This window comes from Drosophila grimshawi, unplaced genomic scaffold (assembly GCF_018153295.1).
Source record: "Drosophila grimshawi isolate 15287-2541.00 unplaced genomic scaffold, ASM1815329v1 contig_311, whole genome shotgun sequence".
In the NCBI taxonomy this organism is placed as follows: domain Eukaryota; kingdom Metazoa; phylum Arthropoda; class Insecta; order Diptera; family Drosophilidae; genus Drosophila; species Drosophila grimshawi.
Window position 1 is genome coordinate 4,874,549 of NW_025063098.1, and position 13,224 is coordinate 4,887,772.

General features: G+C 41.8%; 4 protein-coding genes across 4 annotated transcripts; 2 read left to right on the forward strand and 2 right to left on the reverse strand.

The window, feature by feature from the left end:
• LOC6563348 (NADH dehydrogenase (ubiquinone) 23 kDa subunit) lies at positions 1-1,115 on the forward strand. Its single transcript, XM_001990316.2, has 3 exons — positions 1-162; positions 337-788; positions 861-1,115. The coding sequence occupies exons 1-3, from the start codon at positions 123-125 to the stop codon at positions 1,020-1,022; spliced, it is 654 nt and encodes a 217-aa protein (XP_001990352.1). The 5' UTR covers positions 1-122; the 3' UTR covers positions 1,023-1,115.
• Positions 1,116-1,117: 2 nt separating this feature from the next.
• On the reverse strand, positions 1,118-2,159 carry LOC6562969 (actin-related protein 2/3 complex subunit 3). Its single transcript, XM_001990315.2, has 3 exons — positions 2,049-2,159; positions 1,740-1,913; positions 1,118-1,664 (listed from the first exon to the last, which is right to left on the reverse strand). The coding sequence occupies exons 1-3, from the start codon at positions 2,052-2,054 to the stop codon at positions 1,311-1,313; spliced, it is 534 nt and encodes a 177-aa protein (XP_001990351.1). The 5' UTR covers positions 2,055-2,159; the 3' UTR covers positions 1,118-1,310.
• Positions 2,160-2,296: 137 nt separating this feature from the next.
• Positions 2,297-13,198, forward strand: LOC6562967 (DNA replication licensing factor REC). The gene is made up of 3 exons (XM_001990313.2): positions 2,297-4,587; positions 12,561-12,941; positions 13,038-13,198. Exons 1-2 carry the CDS (start codon positions 2,354-2,356, stop codon positions 12,931-12,933), a joined length of 2,607 nt encoding a protein of 868 aa, XP_001990349.1. The 5' UTR covers positions 2,297-2,353; the 3' UTR covers positions 12,934-12,941; positions 13,038-13,198.
• On the reverse strand, positions 4,739-11,975 carry LOC6562968 (nose resistant to fluoxetine protein 6). Its single transcript, XM_001990314.2, has 8 exons — positions 11,524-11,975; positions 9,008-9,327; positions 7,554-7,728; positions 6,317-7,026; positions 6,056-6,249; positions 5,654-5,994; positions 5,300-5,442; positions 4,739-5,232 (listed from the first exon to the last, which is right to left on the reverse strand). Exons 1-8 carry the CDS (start codon positions 11,603-11,605, stop codon positions 5,128-5,130), a joined length of 2,070 nt encoding a protein of 689 aa, XP_001990350.1. The 5' UTR covers positions 11,606-11,975; the 3' UTR covers positions 4,739-5,127.
• Positions 13,199-13,224: the final 26 nt, after the last annotated feature.

The window sequence follows — 13,224 nt, forward strand, 5'->3', positions numbered from 1 at the left end:
TATCGATAAAGTTGCAGCGTTTTGCCATCCCTGGTTACGTGCCTTTCTATCGACCCAAAAATCACCACAACAAAACAATTGTAACTTTGTTTTTTCGCCAAATTAATTCGTGTGCCGTAAACATGTCGCTAACAATGCGAATTTTCACAGCATCGCGCCATGGTTAGTGTCTAATTATCGTATGCATCCAATTAAATTAAACAATATTAACAATTGTTAATTTTATGAGGTTATGTAACCTTATGTCATAGTAAAGTAAAGCAAAAATTGCCACTGCTCGGATAATTCTTGATGTGCCGGATACAATATAATGATAGAAATATGATTTGTATGCAGGTCAGCGCATGTTCGGCACTACAGGCGCACGTATGCTGGCTGCCCAGAAAGCCGAACCCAAAGACATCGTTGCCGTTCCCAAGGGCTACATATATGTGAACAACAAGGAGCTGAGCATGGAATTTGAGGATATCACAGATCGTGCGGCAACCACAATGTTCTTTGGCGAGCTCTTTCGCGGTTTTGCCGTTACGCTGGCGCACATCTTCAAGGAGCCGGCGACGATTAATTACCCCTTCGAAAAGGGGCCACTGAGTCCGCGCTTCCGTGGTGAGCACGCCCTTCGTCGCTATCCCAGCGGCGAGGAACGTTGCATTGCCTGCAAGCTGTGCGAGGCCATTTGTCCCGCCCAGGCAATCACCATTGAGGCCGAGGAGCGAGCCGATGGCAGCAGGCGCACTACACGATACGATATTGACATGACCAAGTGCATCTACTGCGGTTTTTGTCAGGTAATCTATTATTCTATATGTCCAGCAAGAAATTTAACAATTTTAATTATGTTCCACATTTAAATGTTGCAGGAGGCCTGTCCCGTCGATGCGATTGTTGAGGGCCCCAACTTTGAGTTCTCGACAGAGACACACGAGGAGTTGCTCTACAACAAGGAGAAGCTGCTGTGCAATGGCGATAAATGGGAATCGGAAATTGCCTCCAATCTGCAGGCCGACCATTTGTATCGTTAACTTTTATTGTACATATTAGAATTTTTGTTTAGGATGATTTTCCAATTAAAGATCGTCGTTGCCCCGTCTTCATTAACAACGTAAATATCGTTATCTTCTGTGTTTTTATATATTATTTGTTGTATTATCTTTATCTTTATGCTCGGAGAGTTTGGATAGTTTTTAGTGGGCGGCTAAGCGAATAACACTGTACTTGTATATTAATAAAAAAAACATCGCCGTAACTAAACAATTCAATTCGATATTGGAAGAAAGCACTTGTAAATTCTTTACTAATTTCATATTTGTTTATTGGCCCGGGCCGGCCAGGCTCTTCTCCATGAACTTCTTCTTGGCAAAGCAAGTCCACCACTTGTTTGGTCTGCCATCTTCTGTGCTGAAGACTTTCTCCACAACACGATTGCCGGTTTCGTGGCGCAGCTGCAACAGATACTGACGCATCAGATCGGCATCCTGTGCGGTTTGTGGCTTGGCGTACACAGAGTTCAATGGGAAACCAGCGTCGCCTGGTATATCGAACTTGGAAATGGCCAAACTGTACATCTCCTGCTGGCCCTGAGCCTTGCTGGTGATGCGTGTCAGTCGCTTCAGGCATTCAGTTATATAAAGCGTAATATAGATGAGCACTCGATCCACTTCCGACTGTATATGTATTAAAAAAATATATATTAATGATGCATTTGTAAGAACAAACTTCCACCTGAATCTGGAGCTGACCTTCACTTCGTAGGTGCGAAAGAATACATTTGCTTTGAAGAAATAAAGTGACTCATCAATAATGTCGCTGTCCACATTGGCACTTGGGGCTGGTCCGCGTACCTGGGTACGCAATGGCAGTATAGCCATGTTGCCCACCTGTTGGCGAAAGTCCTTGATCTGTGAGTGGTACGCCTAGAAATGGGTAAACAGATTTAATCAATTTCAGTGCGTGAGGTCCGGTCTTCAAATAAAAAACTAAGCACATTGTCACGAAGCGCCCGAGTCACTTATTCACAAATAAGGGAAACAAGCTAAAAAAAAACTCACCGGCATTTTGAGATTTTTATAGTTAGCTTTCTTTAATTGAAATTGTTTATGTTTTCAGTAAAAGATATATATATATATCGCCAAGCCCCCACTAGAAATAATACTCAGTATGAACGCGCTCCACCCATTCACAAATACCAAAACTAAAAAATACCAAAAACTACTAGTAAAATGATAAATCGATAACATATGAATTGGTATTTTCATTTGTAAGAAAATCGATCAGAGTGAGAAGAGGAAGCAGACCGCGAAATTAGTCCATCGATGTGCGCAAGTTTAAAAGTTGTGCCCTTTGTGAAATTCGAATGAATCCTCCAGCAGCTGGACGTGGAAAATCTAGGTTTGTGCGCGGCAGAGCACGTGGCGGCGGTGGCTATCGTCCATATTTTTATTTTCGACGCAATGGCCAGGTTATACCTGCAGGCGGCAATCGGCCAGACTCGGCTGAAAGAGGTGCAGCTACTCAACCCAGAGGCTGGAATCGATCCCGCGTCGATGGCGATTCACGGCGCAAACGTCGCCCAAATGTTGCCTTGGATTGCAGTTATTTGCGTCCTGAAAACTACGTGGCTCCCGAGGATGCGCTGCAGGTGCGCAGCCTGCTCGTGGACAATCCCAGGAGTTGTCCTGGATGGCGGCTGTACTTTCTACGCGAGCAGTATGTCGCGGACAGTGAGTTGGACAAGCGCATTGTGGCCGTGGAGGCGCACTACCAGCGCAATCCCCAAAAATATGATCTGGTCCTGATACGCCAACGTGGCTGCTTTCACCTGCCGGCCGCAAGCATTGTGCACGACGAGCAGCTGAAGGCAGTGTGGCCAACACTAGTCCAGGACTTGCAGCAGCAACCACTGCGCACGTTGTCCACGCTTGCGCTCGCAATGCACACGGTCGTCGTTAACAATTGCCTGGATATTGCCGAAGAGGCGGCAGATAGCATCTTCCCATTGGTATCCACCAAAGATACATATGTGCCACGCACTGGACGCACACGTAAGATCTACGTCCGGCCCGACGACTTTGTGCCTGTCGAGCTGATCAGCCAGATAACTCACGCCCGGGTGGACAGTCTGTTTGCGGTGCGCGGCATTGTGAGCAGTGTGGGTGAGCCCACATACAGTCTGGCCTGGCACGCCTTTCGCTGCACCCGCTGCCAGACGGAGCAGTCACTGCGACAGCGTGGCAACTTTACGCCCCGTCCCTATCACTGCCTGAAGACACAGTGCAGCGCCAAGGATAATTTTCTAGCGCTGCGCAACTCACCTTATACGCGGATGGGCGTGCGTCAGATTATTAGGCTGGAGGAGTCCAGTCTATCGCTGCTTACGGACTATGATAACACGTTGCCCGGCCAATTGGACATTGAGCTGCGACACGAGCTGGTCGATGCCGTTCATGTGGGTCAGGAGATAATTGTGACAGGCGTGCTGAAGCTGCGCTCCCTGTGCGATACCAGCGAAGAGTACACGACTGCCACTGCTGGTGGTGATTTGCAGTCGTACCTGCGGGCGTGCAGTGTGCAGCAGGCGAGGCACGTGAAGCGTGAGTTTAACGAACGGGATCTGGAGGCCATTTCCATGATCAACGCGGATACGAATAGCTTTAAGCTATTGGTGCAATCGCTGGCGCCGGAACTGCACGGCCACGAAATGTCGAAGGCTGCCTGCCTGCTCTCCCTACTGGGTGGCAACATAAATGTGCTGCTTGTCGGTGATCCGGGCATTGGCAAGTCGCAGCTGCTGCAAAACTGTGCACAAATCACCGAACGTGGCGGCCACATCAGTGGCAAGCGTGCTGCCCAAACTGCCAATCAATTGGGCATCACGTTTAGCGGTCGCAACAAGCGAATTATGGACGCTGGTGCTCTGATCTCGGCCAGCAGTGCGGGTCACTGTCTGGTCGATGGCGTCGATAAGTTGGCCTCCAAACAGCAACTGTTGCTGCAGTGCATGCAGTCGGGACAACTTAATATACCGCTGCCGGGCGCCTTTGCAGCCTTCACGGCGCAACCCTCGATTATTGCCTGCGCCAATCCTCAGCGTGGTCAATACGATCAGTCACGCTATTTGCTGCAGAATATACGCATCACAGCTGCCCTGCTCAAGGAGTTCCATTTGGTTTACGTGCTGCTGGACAGACCCTCGACCACACGCGACATTTCTCTCACGGAGCATGTGCGTGCCCTTCATGCTGGCTCCAAGAAACGCTCACAGATCGCCGCACGCTATGCGCTCAAGCCAAAATTGAGTGAATCCATGTGCCAGAGCAGCTTCTATGATGCGCCTGTGGAGCTAGCGGATAACCAGGATAGCATCTTGCAGCAGGACTACGATTTGGATAAGCGTCTGGAATACAATGTAGTAGAGGATGCGGAATTGGATCTGTTGCCGCTCATTCTGATCAAGAAATTCATTGCCTATGCGCGTCAGAGTGTGAAACCGGTGCTCAACGATGCGGCTGCCAGTGCCATCAAGAGGCACTTCCTCGAGTTGTGTCGTCGGAGCGAAGCGGAGCACGACCAGAGCCAAATTGGCATGGGGTGAGTGAAGAATATATACCATGTATATATATATACATTAACTTGAAGGAAGATGTCCAATGGCGACAATGTCACAGTTTCAAATCCCAAAAATAAAGTCATTAAGCAAAGTAATTTTGAGGCTGTTAATTATAAGTATAAATTGATCATAGTTTTAATCATATTTATTGTCCCTTTTGGCTTTATTTAAGTTAATTTACTTAGGTTTACGAACTTACAATAAGAGATTTTTAGCATAAGTTATGAGTTTAGTTTATCAACGATGACAATTGCTTAAAGTCGACAAGAAAACAGTAGGTTAAAACAATTCAATTCAAACTTTTCAGACTTCTCCAGTGTAAGAAAGCTTTTGATTTATATTCTACCAAGTTGCTTTTTGAAGCTTTAAATACTTTCACTAGTTTGCAACTGTTTTTGTAGCACAACTCTGAAAGCTTCTGCAAATGGAAATCTTGACAAGCTTTAAATCCTAAAGCTGTTTTCCGTGTCAATTTGAAAGAAATGTCATCGTCATATTAGTTTACAAAGATTTAGCTAAGATTAGCGCATCAGCTTAAGACACGATGATACAGGTAACTCTACAAATATCGCCAGCACCAGAGAACTCAGATACGAGCCGCACAATACATAGAAAATGTAAGCAAACTGAAAATAAATGCGTAAATAATAATTAGTTGATTAAGTCGGGGACAGTTGAGAAACATTAACTTACCATTGTACCCGTTCCAAAGAAAATGGGCTCACGTACAGTGGCAAGTGCCACACGTGCCACAAGCAGGTGCACCATGAAGGCGCCATAGGTGAGGCGACCCAATACACGGAAAATGGGCAGGCTGGCAAATTTGCGGAAAATCCCTGGAAATAAGCCATAGAAATGGTAAACAATAAAATGTATTTCGAATAAATCAGTAATTGCAATTACAAACAAGTAATTGCTGGTAATTAAAGTAATATGAACTGATAGAAGCACAAGAAATGTAATTAATTAAATAAAACTAAATTACTTAAAAGTACTCTAGAGGTAAAAGTTTGGATTATATTTGTATTTCATTAAAGCTGTACTTACATCCAACCTTTGCGGCCATGCCCACAAAGAATATGCTGAGTCCAAAGGACCAAAAGTTGCGCTGCACGGTCGCATAGATAGCGCCCCAAAATCGAGGCGTCTCCGTATAGTAATGCTGATACAACGGATGCGCCGTGAAAAGCCACAAGACACCAACTGGGATCAATGCGAACCAGAGGATTTGAAAACTGCGCAACTCTCTCAACTTATACTGCTTCAAGGACAACTGATCGTAGACAAGGGCAGCGAGGACACCACAGAAATAGGAGCCAAAGTTCATTTGAAAGGATGTGTAAAACTCGGTGAACTGACGATTCCCAATAAACGAATCCTTTTGTGTTCTATTAACGAATCACAAATGAAAATTGTGGACACTATTGCTCGAACTGTTCAGCCACTTACTGCGGCGAGGCCAGAAAAATGGGATAATAGTCCAGGGCATAGGTCAGCACACCGGGCAGAAGCATAAAAGTGCCCAGCACGATGCCATAGATCTGCTTGCTCCAGCGTCCGAAACGATGTCCCAGCATCAGCACCAGCAAACTCACGGCAAATGATTGCGTATCCGATGCCAGATACCAGCCCTGAAGCAGGCACTGCAAATTGATAAACGTAAGGATTTAAGCCATATGAAATCCCAGCTAATTCCGTAGCTTTACTTACCCGCTCATCGGTGCCGACAAAATTGTTTATATACAGCAAATTGGTCCACCAGTTCTTGCGGCAGGCCAACTGTTCCCGCTCGAAAATGTGCCGCCAGAGCGGTCCGGCGGCATTCTCAAAGTAAACGCCGCTCAGCAGCAGGACGAAGGCATAAAGCACAGTCAGGCGTATATAGCGAAACACATTGATCTGGACAAAGAGTACAACATAATTGGCCAAGCGCCACTTCTCCGGCTTGCGATCCTCTACGGCGCGAGTCACCGCCAGCCAACTGACGGTCAGCAATAAACCACTGGACACAAAGAAAGTGACCGTAATTAGTGAGCCAGAGATGAGCAGCGTTCCAGCTGCCGTATGCAGCATACGCTCAGGATCCTGGGGATTGCTAATGGCGCCCTCATAGATTACCCAATTGGTGTGCGCAAAGATGACCAGAAACATGGAAAAGAACTTGAAGCAATCGAGAAAACGCAACTCGCGTCCAATCTTGCCATTTGGCTCCTGATTCAATCGATACCAATTCCTAGCTATGCTGAACGTGAGCAAAACCCGGGTAACCAGACTACGTGGTGGGGTCTTGTAATGATCGCGCTCCTTCAGCATTTTGTCGTGACGGTGACGCTTCAAATGCAAGTCGATGAGACTGCTCACGCAGGACAACAGGATTAGAGCACAAATCACAACATATACAGTCAGATTCCAGGGATCATCTATAAAGGAGACATTTAAGAAGCGGAAGAGAGGGAGTGACTAAAGTGAGATAGAGAGAGATAGCGAGAGAGAGAGAGAGAGGAAGTGCTACTTACTACTAAATCTATTCATATCTATTCCAGTATATTTCTCTAAACATAAAAAGTCTAAACCAATCTTTTAACTATCATGTTTATAATTTGAGTTTTTCTGAAACGTAATAATTATTTCTCTTAGTTCCTTTGAAAACATTCGGATTAATTTTGAATTCGTGTAAGCTTTCCGAAATATCTTTAGTAAATTCCGAAATTATTGGCTTTATTAAGCTTTTAAGAGTTGCTTAAATTTTCTCAAGTTTGGTCAACTATATCACATTTATATTATTGTCGGTCGATCGGTTAAAAATGTTATCTTTATAATGAGTGTTCAATATCATAAATATATCAGTTATGTGACATGTGTTTGCTTTGGCACTGCAAACCTTTTCATATTATTTTGATTAATATCAGACGGCATTTTCATGCCACACGCTGGCTGCATAACTTACCTTCTTCGATGACCTTGCCGGCTGTGGCTGTCGTATCACAATACTCGATCACACTCTTGGCTTGGACTCCAAAGTTGAGCTGCTGCAAGCGCCAGTTGATGCAGGCGTTGGTCAGCTCATTAAAACGTGCTCGATTGCCTGCCTCGGTGGCAAACAGTTCCAGATACACATTCACCTGCAGCGACAAATGAAAACAGCACATAAAACATGTATCATCGAGTTGCCATCAAATTGGCCATTAAATAAGTCAGAGTCTTAGAAATGAAAGGAATGCATCTGCTACCACCACTTCCAGCTCACATTTTGTGTAACCTAAAAATGTAAAACTGCATTTCCAAGTTTGGCTACTGCAGCTCGATCGTATCATTTATGTGGGCTGTGGATTTACCCAATTGCTGCCAAAGATCATAACAGCTTCGCATTGATCTTAGGCCTTTAAAATAATTAAACAGAATCGTTTCAAATACTAAGTAGCCCTACAAATTGAAATAAAATCTGTGCTAAAATGTGTTGAAGTCAAGATGGTCCATAATATTTGTTCAAGTATTTTCTACAAATTGTTGTTTTCATAAATTCATCACTCCCTTTGGTTAAGCGTAGGTTTGAGTTGAATAAACTGTGGGTCTGTTAATAACTGCGCGTTTCTCGTTTTTATTTCATTGCAATGGGGTATTTGGACTTTATTAAACAGTTTGCTGCATATTGTTAAAGGAATGGGGATATTAATTCTATGTATAAATAAACCATAATCGATTTTAAATTTTTATACCAATATATTTGTAAAGTTAAGTAAGTTATCTTATAAACCCGCTTTTGTTTAACACATCTAATATCGAAAATTGAAATTGAATTAAGAAAAGAGAATCGACTCTCAAAACTACAAAAGCGTAAAAATAATCCGAGCTGTCCAAAAACTTTGTCTTTCTCAGTTTGTTTATTTTTTTTTAATTGTGATATTTCCCTTACGCATTTGCTTTTATTGTTGTAAGTTTGAACGGATTTATTTTTCATTCAAAACTTTGTTTTCGTTCGTTTGGTTTTTTGGTTTAGCTTTGTTTGTTTTGTTACTTTTTAAATGGAAGCTGTGAGAGATTTTGAAATCTTTGTTTTTCTTTTGGGTGCAACTGGCGGCAGTTAGGCAAAGGCGAAAAATTAAATTGAATTAAATTGCTTGCAATCGTAAAATGCATTGAAAACCGATTTTCAGTATACAAAAAAAAATTTAATGGTGTATTTTGAATAAATTTTCATAGGGTTGTGTTAATTAATTGAATCCAAACAAAGAGGCTGGTAAATTATCATTGAACCATCGAAATAGACAGAAGCTGTTAATTTGTATGTTGTTATTAATTACCAGAAATTGTTGAGGATGCTTCATTGCCAATGAGTCATAAGCCTATTGGCAATGAAATTGAGTTTTCTATCGAAATAGAACACATTTCTGATATGCTCACCTTGGCATTGTCTGTGAGTAGACCCGCCTGTAGCTGCTTCATGGCATTTGCATCCAACGAAACCAGTTGCTCTTCGCATTTGTGCAAACAGAGTCCGAAGTTGAGCTGGCGATGATCGAAGTGATGCCGGTCATACTTGGAGATTTCCTCGATGGCACGCCACGCCGCTGACGAGTTGTTCGGCTGGACCTCGGCGCGCACGAAGCAATAGGTGGCTGGGTTGCCTCCGCCTTCGGCACCGCTGCCCTTTCCGAACTCGTGCAGGCAGCGATCGTAGTCATCAAAGTCGTATAGCTGTGGCATCTGGTAGTATTGAGTCACTGTTTATATGGATGTGGATGGGTATGAGTGCACATCATTAAGGAAGCCAAACCAAAAACTAGTTCTGATGCAATAAAATCCTCGCATATTAACCGAGAACATTTAACTTTAACTAGCTTTTTCTTCTCGTCTGATTGGCCAAGTGAAAGGAAACTTGTTTGCCGACCAGGAAACTGGAACTGCGATTTGGGGTCCTTAACCTTTGCGTAAGAGAAAATTCTAGAAGTTGCCACACACGCGTACTGAAAACTCTTCAGACACTTGAACTTGAAATTTAATTAAGCTATTGATGTGAATTTCAAGCACAACTAAACTATTTAACACGGAAGTTCGACTTAATTTGGAAATAAAATGACTTAGGACACGAATTTGAAGCTATAATTACTTTAACATTCATCATTTAATATTAAAGTATTTACATATTATTTATTTATTCTTCCATTCGATAAGACCTTGAACTTGAAATTAAACACTTGAATATTTGTTGTTATGTTATGCTCTTTAGCAAAGACATTTTTTCGCATTTACAAACAGAACAGAGGACTTAGGACAAACTTGATCTTGAATTTGAAGTCCTTGACCTTAACCGGATTTAATGGTCATTGAAGAGAAATTTGTTGAATTCGCGCTTGAACGCCAAACAGCATTCCTAAGTACTTCAAATTTTTGCAAAATAATTTCGCAAATTTGTTTACTTTGCGATGTTCAAATTCAATATGTAAATAGTGCCAAGTCATCATCATGTTGCTGTCTCGAGTAGAATGGTTCGGAACATTTTGCTTCTTTCATTGCGATGTGTGTGGGTTACTTTGTGTTCTGACATCGTAGTAAATGAATCATATATTATAATTACTGCATTTGGGAAACTTTTAATAAAGCATGTTGTGCAAAATAAATGGCATAAAGCATGTCGCCTACTTTGAGGTGTGATTTTTTGATTAGAACCCAAAATGTGTCGTAGGCCGTCAGTCATTTCGCGCAATAAACAATTTTTAAATGGAATGTTTTTCTTGATTGTTAGCTTAAGCTTTTAAGACAATTAAGATGCAAATCGCTTTGATATTTCTAGTGCGGATCTGTCAAATCATCGTTGGTCGTCATAAATCTTTCATTGTCACTGTTTTTAAGTAATGAAAGCAATTGAAGATGAATTATGATTGTGTGCATCATGGGACACTTTTTTAATTGCATTTCTTTCCATACCCTTCTAGAAGGTATTCAAATTTTTGTCGTCAAATATTCTTGATCACCATTACTAGTCGAGGCGATATAGCCATGTCCTTTTCCTTTAATCTGCTGTTTCAGTACACATTTCGTAGCCAGTAACCGATCGGTTCACTATATCATATAACTGCCAATAGGTCGAAAGATATTTTCTTGTATTAACAAATTTTTGTGTTTACCAAAAAATCTAATATTATCCTTTCATTGTATCTATAGGTGACATTTGACTCCTGTCTACAAGGTTATGTTTACATTGGCGTTTCTAAGAAAGGCTTTATTTCTTCTTGATGTAGGGATTGTATATTTTCTTTAGATGCTTTTACATCTATGGTCAGTCATCATCATTTATGCAAATTGGTAAAAAGGTGATGTGTTCTTCATATTATTTATGCCTATAGAACCGTAAACAAAATTAGTAGTGGTGTAAATCCCAGTTTATCCAAAAACGAAAACCAATTAAGGGCCAGCTATTAAAACCTGTAAATTTTACCTACGAAATGCGTCTGTTCTCTGACATCTACTGACATTTAAAATGGCTTAATTAATTATACACCTAAACTAATCATTTGCTTACGCATTACAAACCGTAAAAGTAAATCGTATTTTCCCTTCAAAACTGACAACGTTTTCACGATCGTATTAATGTCCCGACAATAGTCTTAAGTAATTGAAAACAAAACTGTTGAAATAAAGTGTGAATCTTGAATGCTGATTTGCATATAATCTTATTATATCACTAGTGAATACGGAATTCAAAACAACACAAATGAGAATGTGAACTTACTGAGAATCATTTGATGGATTACATTTAAATTCGATGACTTGGCGCGCGAATTGTCGCGTGCAGCCACAAAACGAAATGCAGTTTAGTGAATGACAGCAAAATACAATAGAAAAACAAAAACAATTTCCTGCTTAATACTTATAATTAAGACCAACTGATAAATAGCACATTTAAACGGATTACTTACTGTTCATCTCGAAGCATTGCACGGCTGCCAGGAGGACGCTCAGCGAGATAACTAGCTTTAGTGTCGACATGATCTGGTGCATATCTTTTGCCTTACACCCAACAACAATTCAAATTGTTTTTGCTGCAGTTTTTCGAATATTTGGTGAGATACTCTTTAGACTTGCGACACCCGAACAAAAATCTCTGTTGCCGCTGGCCAACTTAATATTTCGACAACGACAACCTGAGCATTAAACAAAAGCCGCTTCAATGCCAACTGTTTGGAAATTGCGCTCAGCTTTCAATGCGCTTTTCCACAAATCGAAACCGTAAATATAAAACGAAACTGCACCGCACCGAACCCAATCGAACCGTGCACGTCAACGTGCGAGCCGAGAATGAAAATACGAAATTTATAAATTCAAATGAAAGGTGCGTGCAAGCGCTGTGCGCTGTTTGGGATCGATTTGAGCACTGTCTCCCTCGCCAAGCAGCCAAGCCGCCAAGCTGCCAACCAACAACCCGACTGGCCAGTCCAGCATCTGTGTAATATTAATGCTTTTACGTCTTGTGTTGATCATGTTTCAAAACTCTTTAGCTGCCATCCATTGGAACATGTTCGATGTTCGCCCACATGCAACTGATTTATTTATTAACTATTATTATTACAACGAATTAAACTGCGGACACGTAACCATAAATGGTGTAAGCCAGTAGGGCTCATCAGAAGTTCTAACATCCAAATATGTTTACAGATTGCCAAATAAAATTAGCATAGCACGCAAATATTCTGGGAAAAAACATTTAGATATTTGCAGACTCATGTAAAATACAAAAAAACAAGTTGTTTTTCATTTGGTTCTAATATCATCATCATTCAGCCTTAAGCTGCAAGAATCAAAAGCTGAAGCAAAATTATAAATAATTGATATATGTAAATGGCACTTGTCCACATCCTAATGGAAGAAAATTGTACAAAATCAAACTACTACTTACTATATATACTATTTACTTTTTCTAAAATTCTTCGTTTTGTTTTTTGTTTTTGTTTTGTAGACAGCTGCTTGGGCTGATCAGTCTCGCGGAGGCACGTGCCCGGTTGGATCTGTCCGAGGTTGTGACGCCGCTGCACGTGCGCGATGTGATTGCTGTGCTGACGGAGAGCATGGCCCAGACACGCTTGGGTGCGGGTCAAACGGATGCACCTGTGAGCAGCTCCGGCAAAAGTTCACAGTTGCAGAGTTTCGTGCGCATGATGCAGTTGAAGTCGGCGGCGTTGGGGCGGCGCATCTTTGAGTTCGAGGAGCTGAAGGAGATGGGCACGCGAGCGGGCATCATGACGGGCATTACGAAGCTGGTGGAGATTGCAAACATTGGCGGCTATTTGCTCAAGAAGGGTGCAAACATGTATGAAGTTGTGCCCGACTAAACAAATTGGTATGAAAATATTTACACAATGTACGTTGTTAAACTAATAATGCATTAAACTTTGTTCTCTGCTTGTTTTCGTTTCTTTTGTTTTCAATTTTCTAGAACCAAATCTTGATGGAAGTACCTTATTTAATTTCAATCAGTTCGCTTAATAAATATTTACTTAACATACACTTATGCGATAATCATTCTTATGTAATTTAATTTGTTTGCACAATCTGGGCGTGCCGTATTAATACCCAATAAAATAAAACCAAACAACATTCTAGTTGAGTTTTATTTATTTATT

What these genes read in the sequence shown, in the direction of transcription:
- LOC6563348 (XM_001990316.2), top strand. Translation starts at nt 123, where the DNA reads ATGTCGCTAACAATGCGAATTTTCACAGCATCGCGCCATG. An exon ending in TTTCACAGCATCGCGCCATG is followed by an intron (nt 163 to 336) that starts GTTAGTGTCTAA and finishes ATTTGTATGCAG; the next exon opens with GTCAGCGCATGTTCGGCACT. An exon ending in TCTACTGCGGTTTTTGTCAG is followed by an intron (nt 789 to 860) that starts GTAATCTATTAT and finishes TAAATGTTGCAG; the next exon opens with GAGGCCTGTCCCGTCGATGC.
- LOC6562969 (XM_001990315.2), bottom strand. An exon ending in TTCGCACCTACGAAGTGAAG is followed by an intron (nt 1,665 to 1,739) that starts GTCAGCTCCAGA and finishes ATACATATACAG; the next exon opens with TCGGAAGTGGATCGAGTGCT.
- LOC6562967 (XM_001990313.2), top strand. Translation starts at nt 2,354, where the DNA reads ATGAATCCTCCAGCAGCTGGACGTGGAAAATCTAGGTTTGTGCGCGGC. An exon ending in CAGAGCCAAATTGGCATGGG is followed by an intron (nt 4,588 to 12,560) that starts GTGAGTGAAGAA and finishes TTTGTTTTGTAG; the next exon opens with ACAGCTGCTTGGGCTGATCA.
- LOC6562968 (XM_001990314.2), bottom strand. Translation starts at nt 11,605, where the DNA reads ATGCACCAGATCATGTCGACACTAAAGCTAGTTATCTCGCTGAGCGTC. An exon ending in ATTTTTCTGGCCTCGCCGCA is followed by an intron (nt 5,995 to 6,055) that starts GTAAGTGGCTGA and finishes ATTCGTTAATAG; the next exon opens with AACACAAAAGGATTCGTTTA. An exon ending in TCTTTGGAACGGGTACAATG is followed by an intron (nt 5,233 to 5,299) that starts GTAAGTTAATGT and finishes ATTTATTTTCAG; the next exon opens with TTTGCTTACATTTTCTATGT.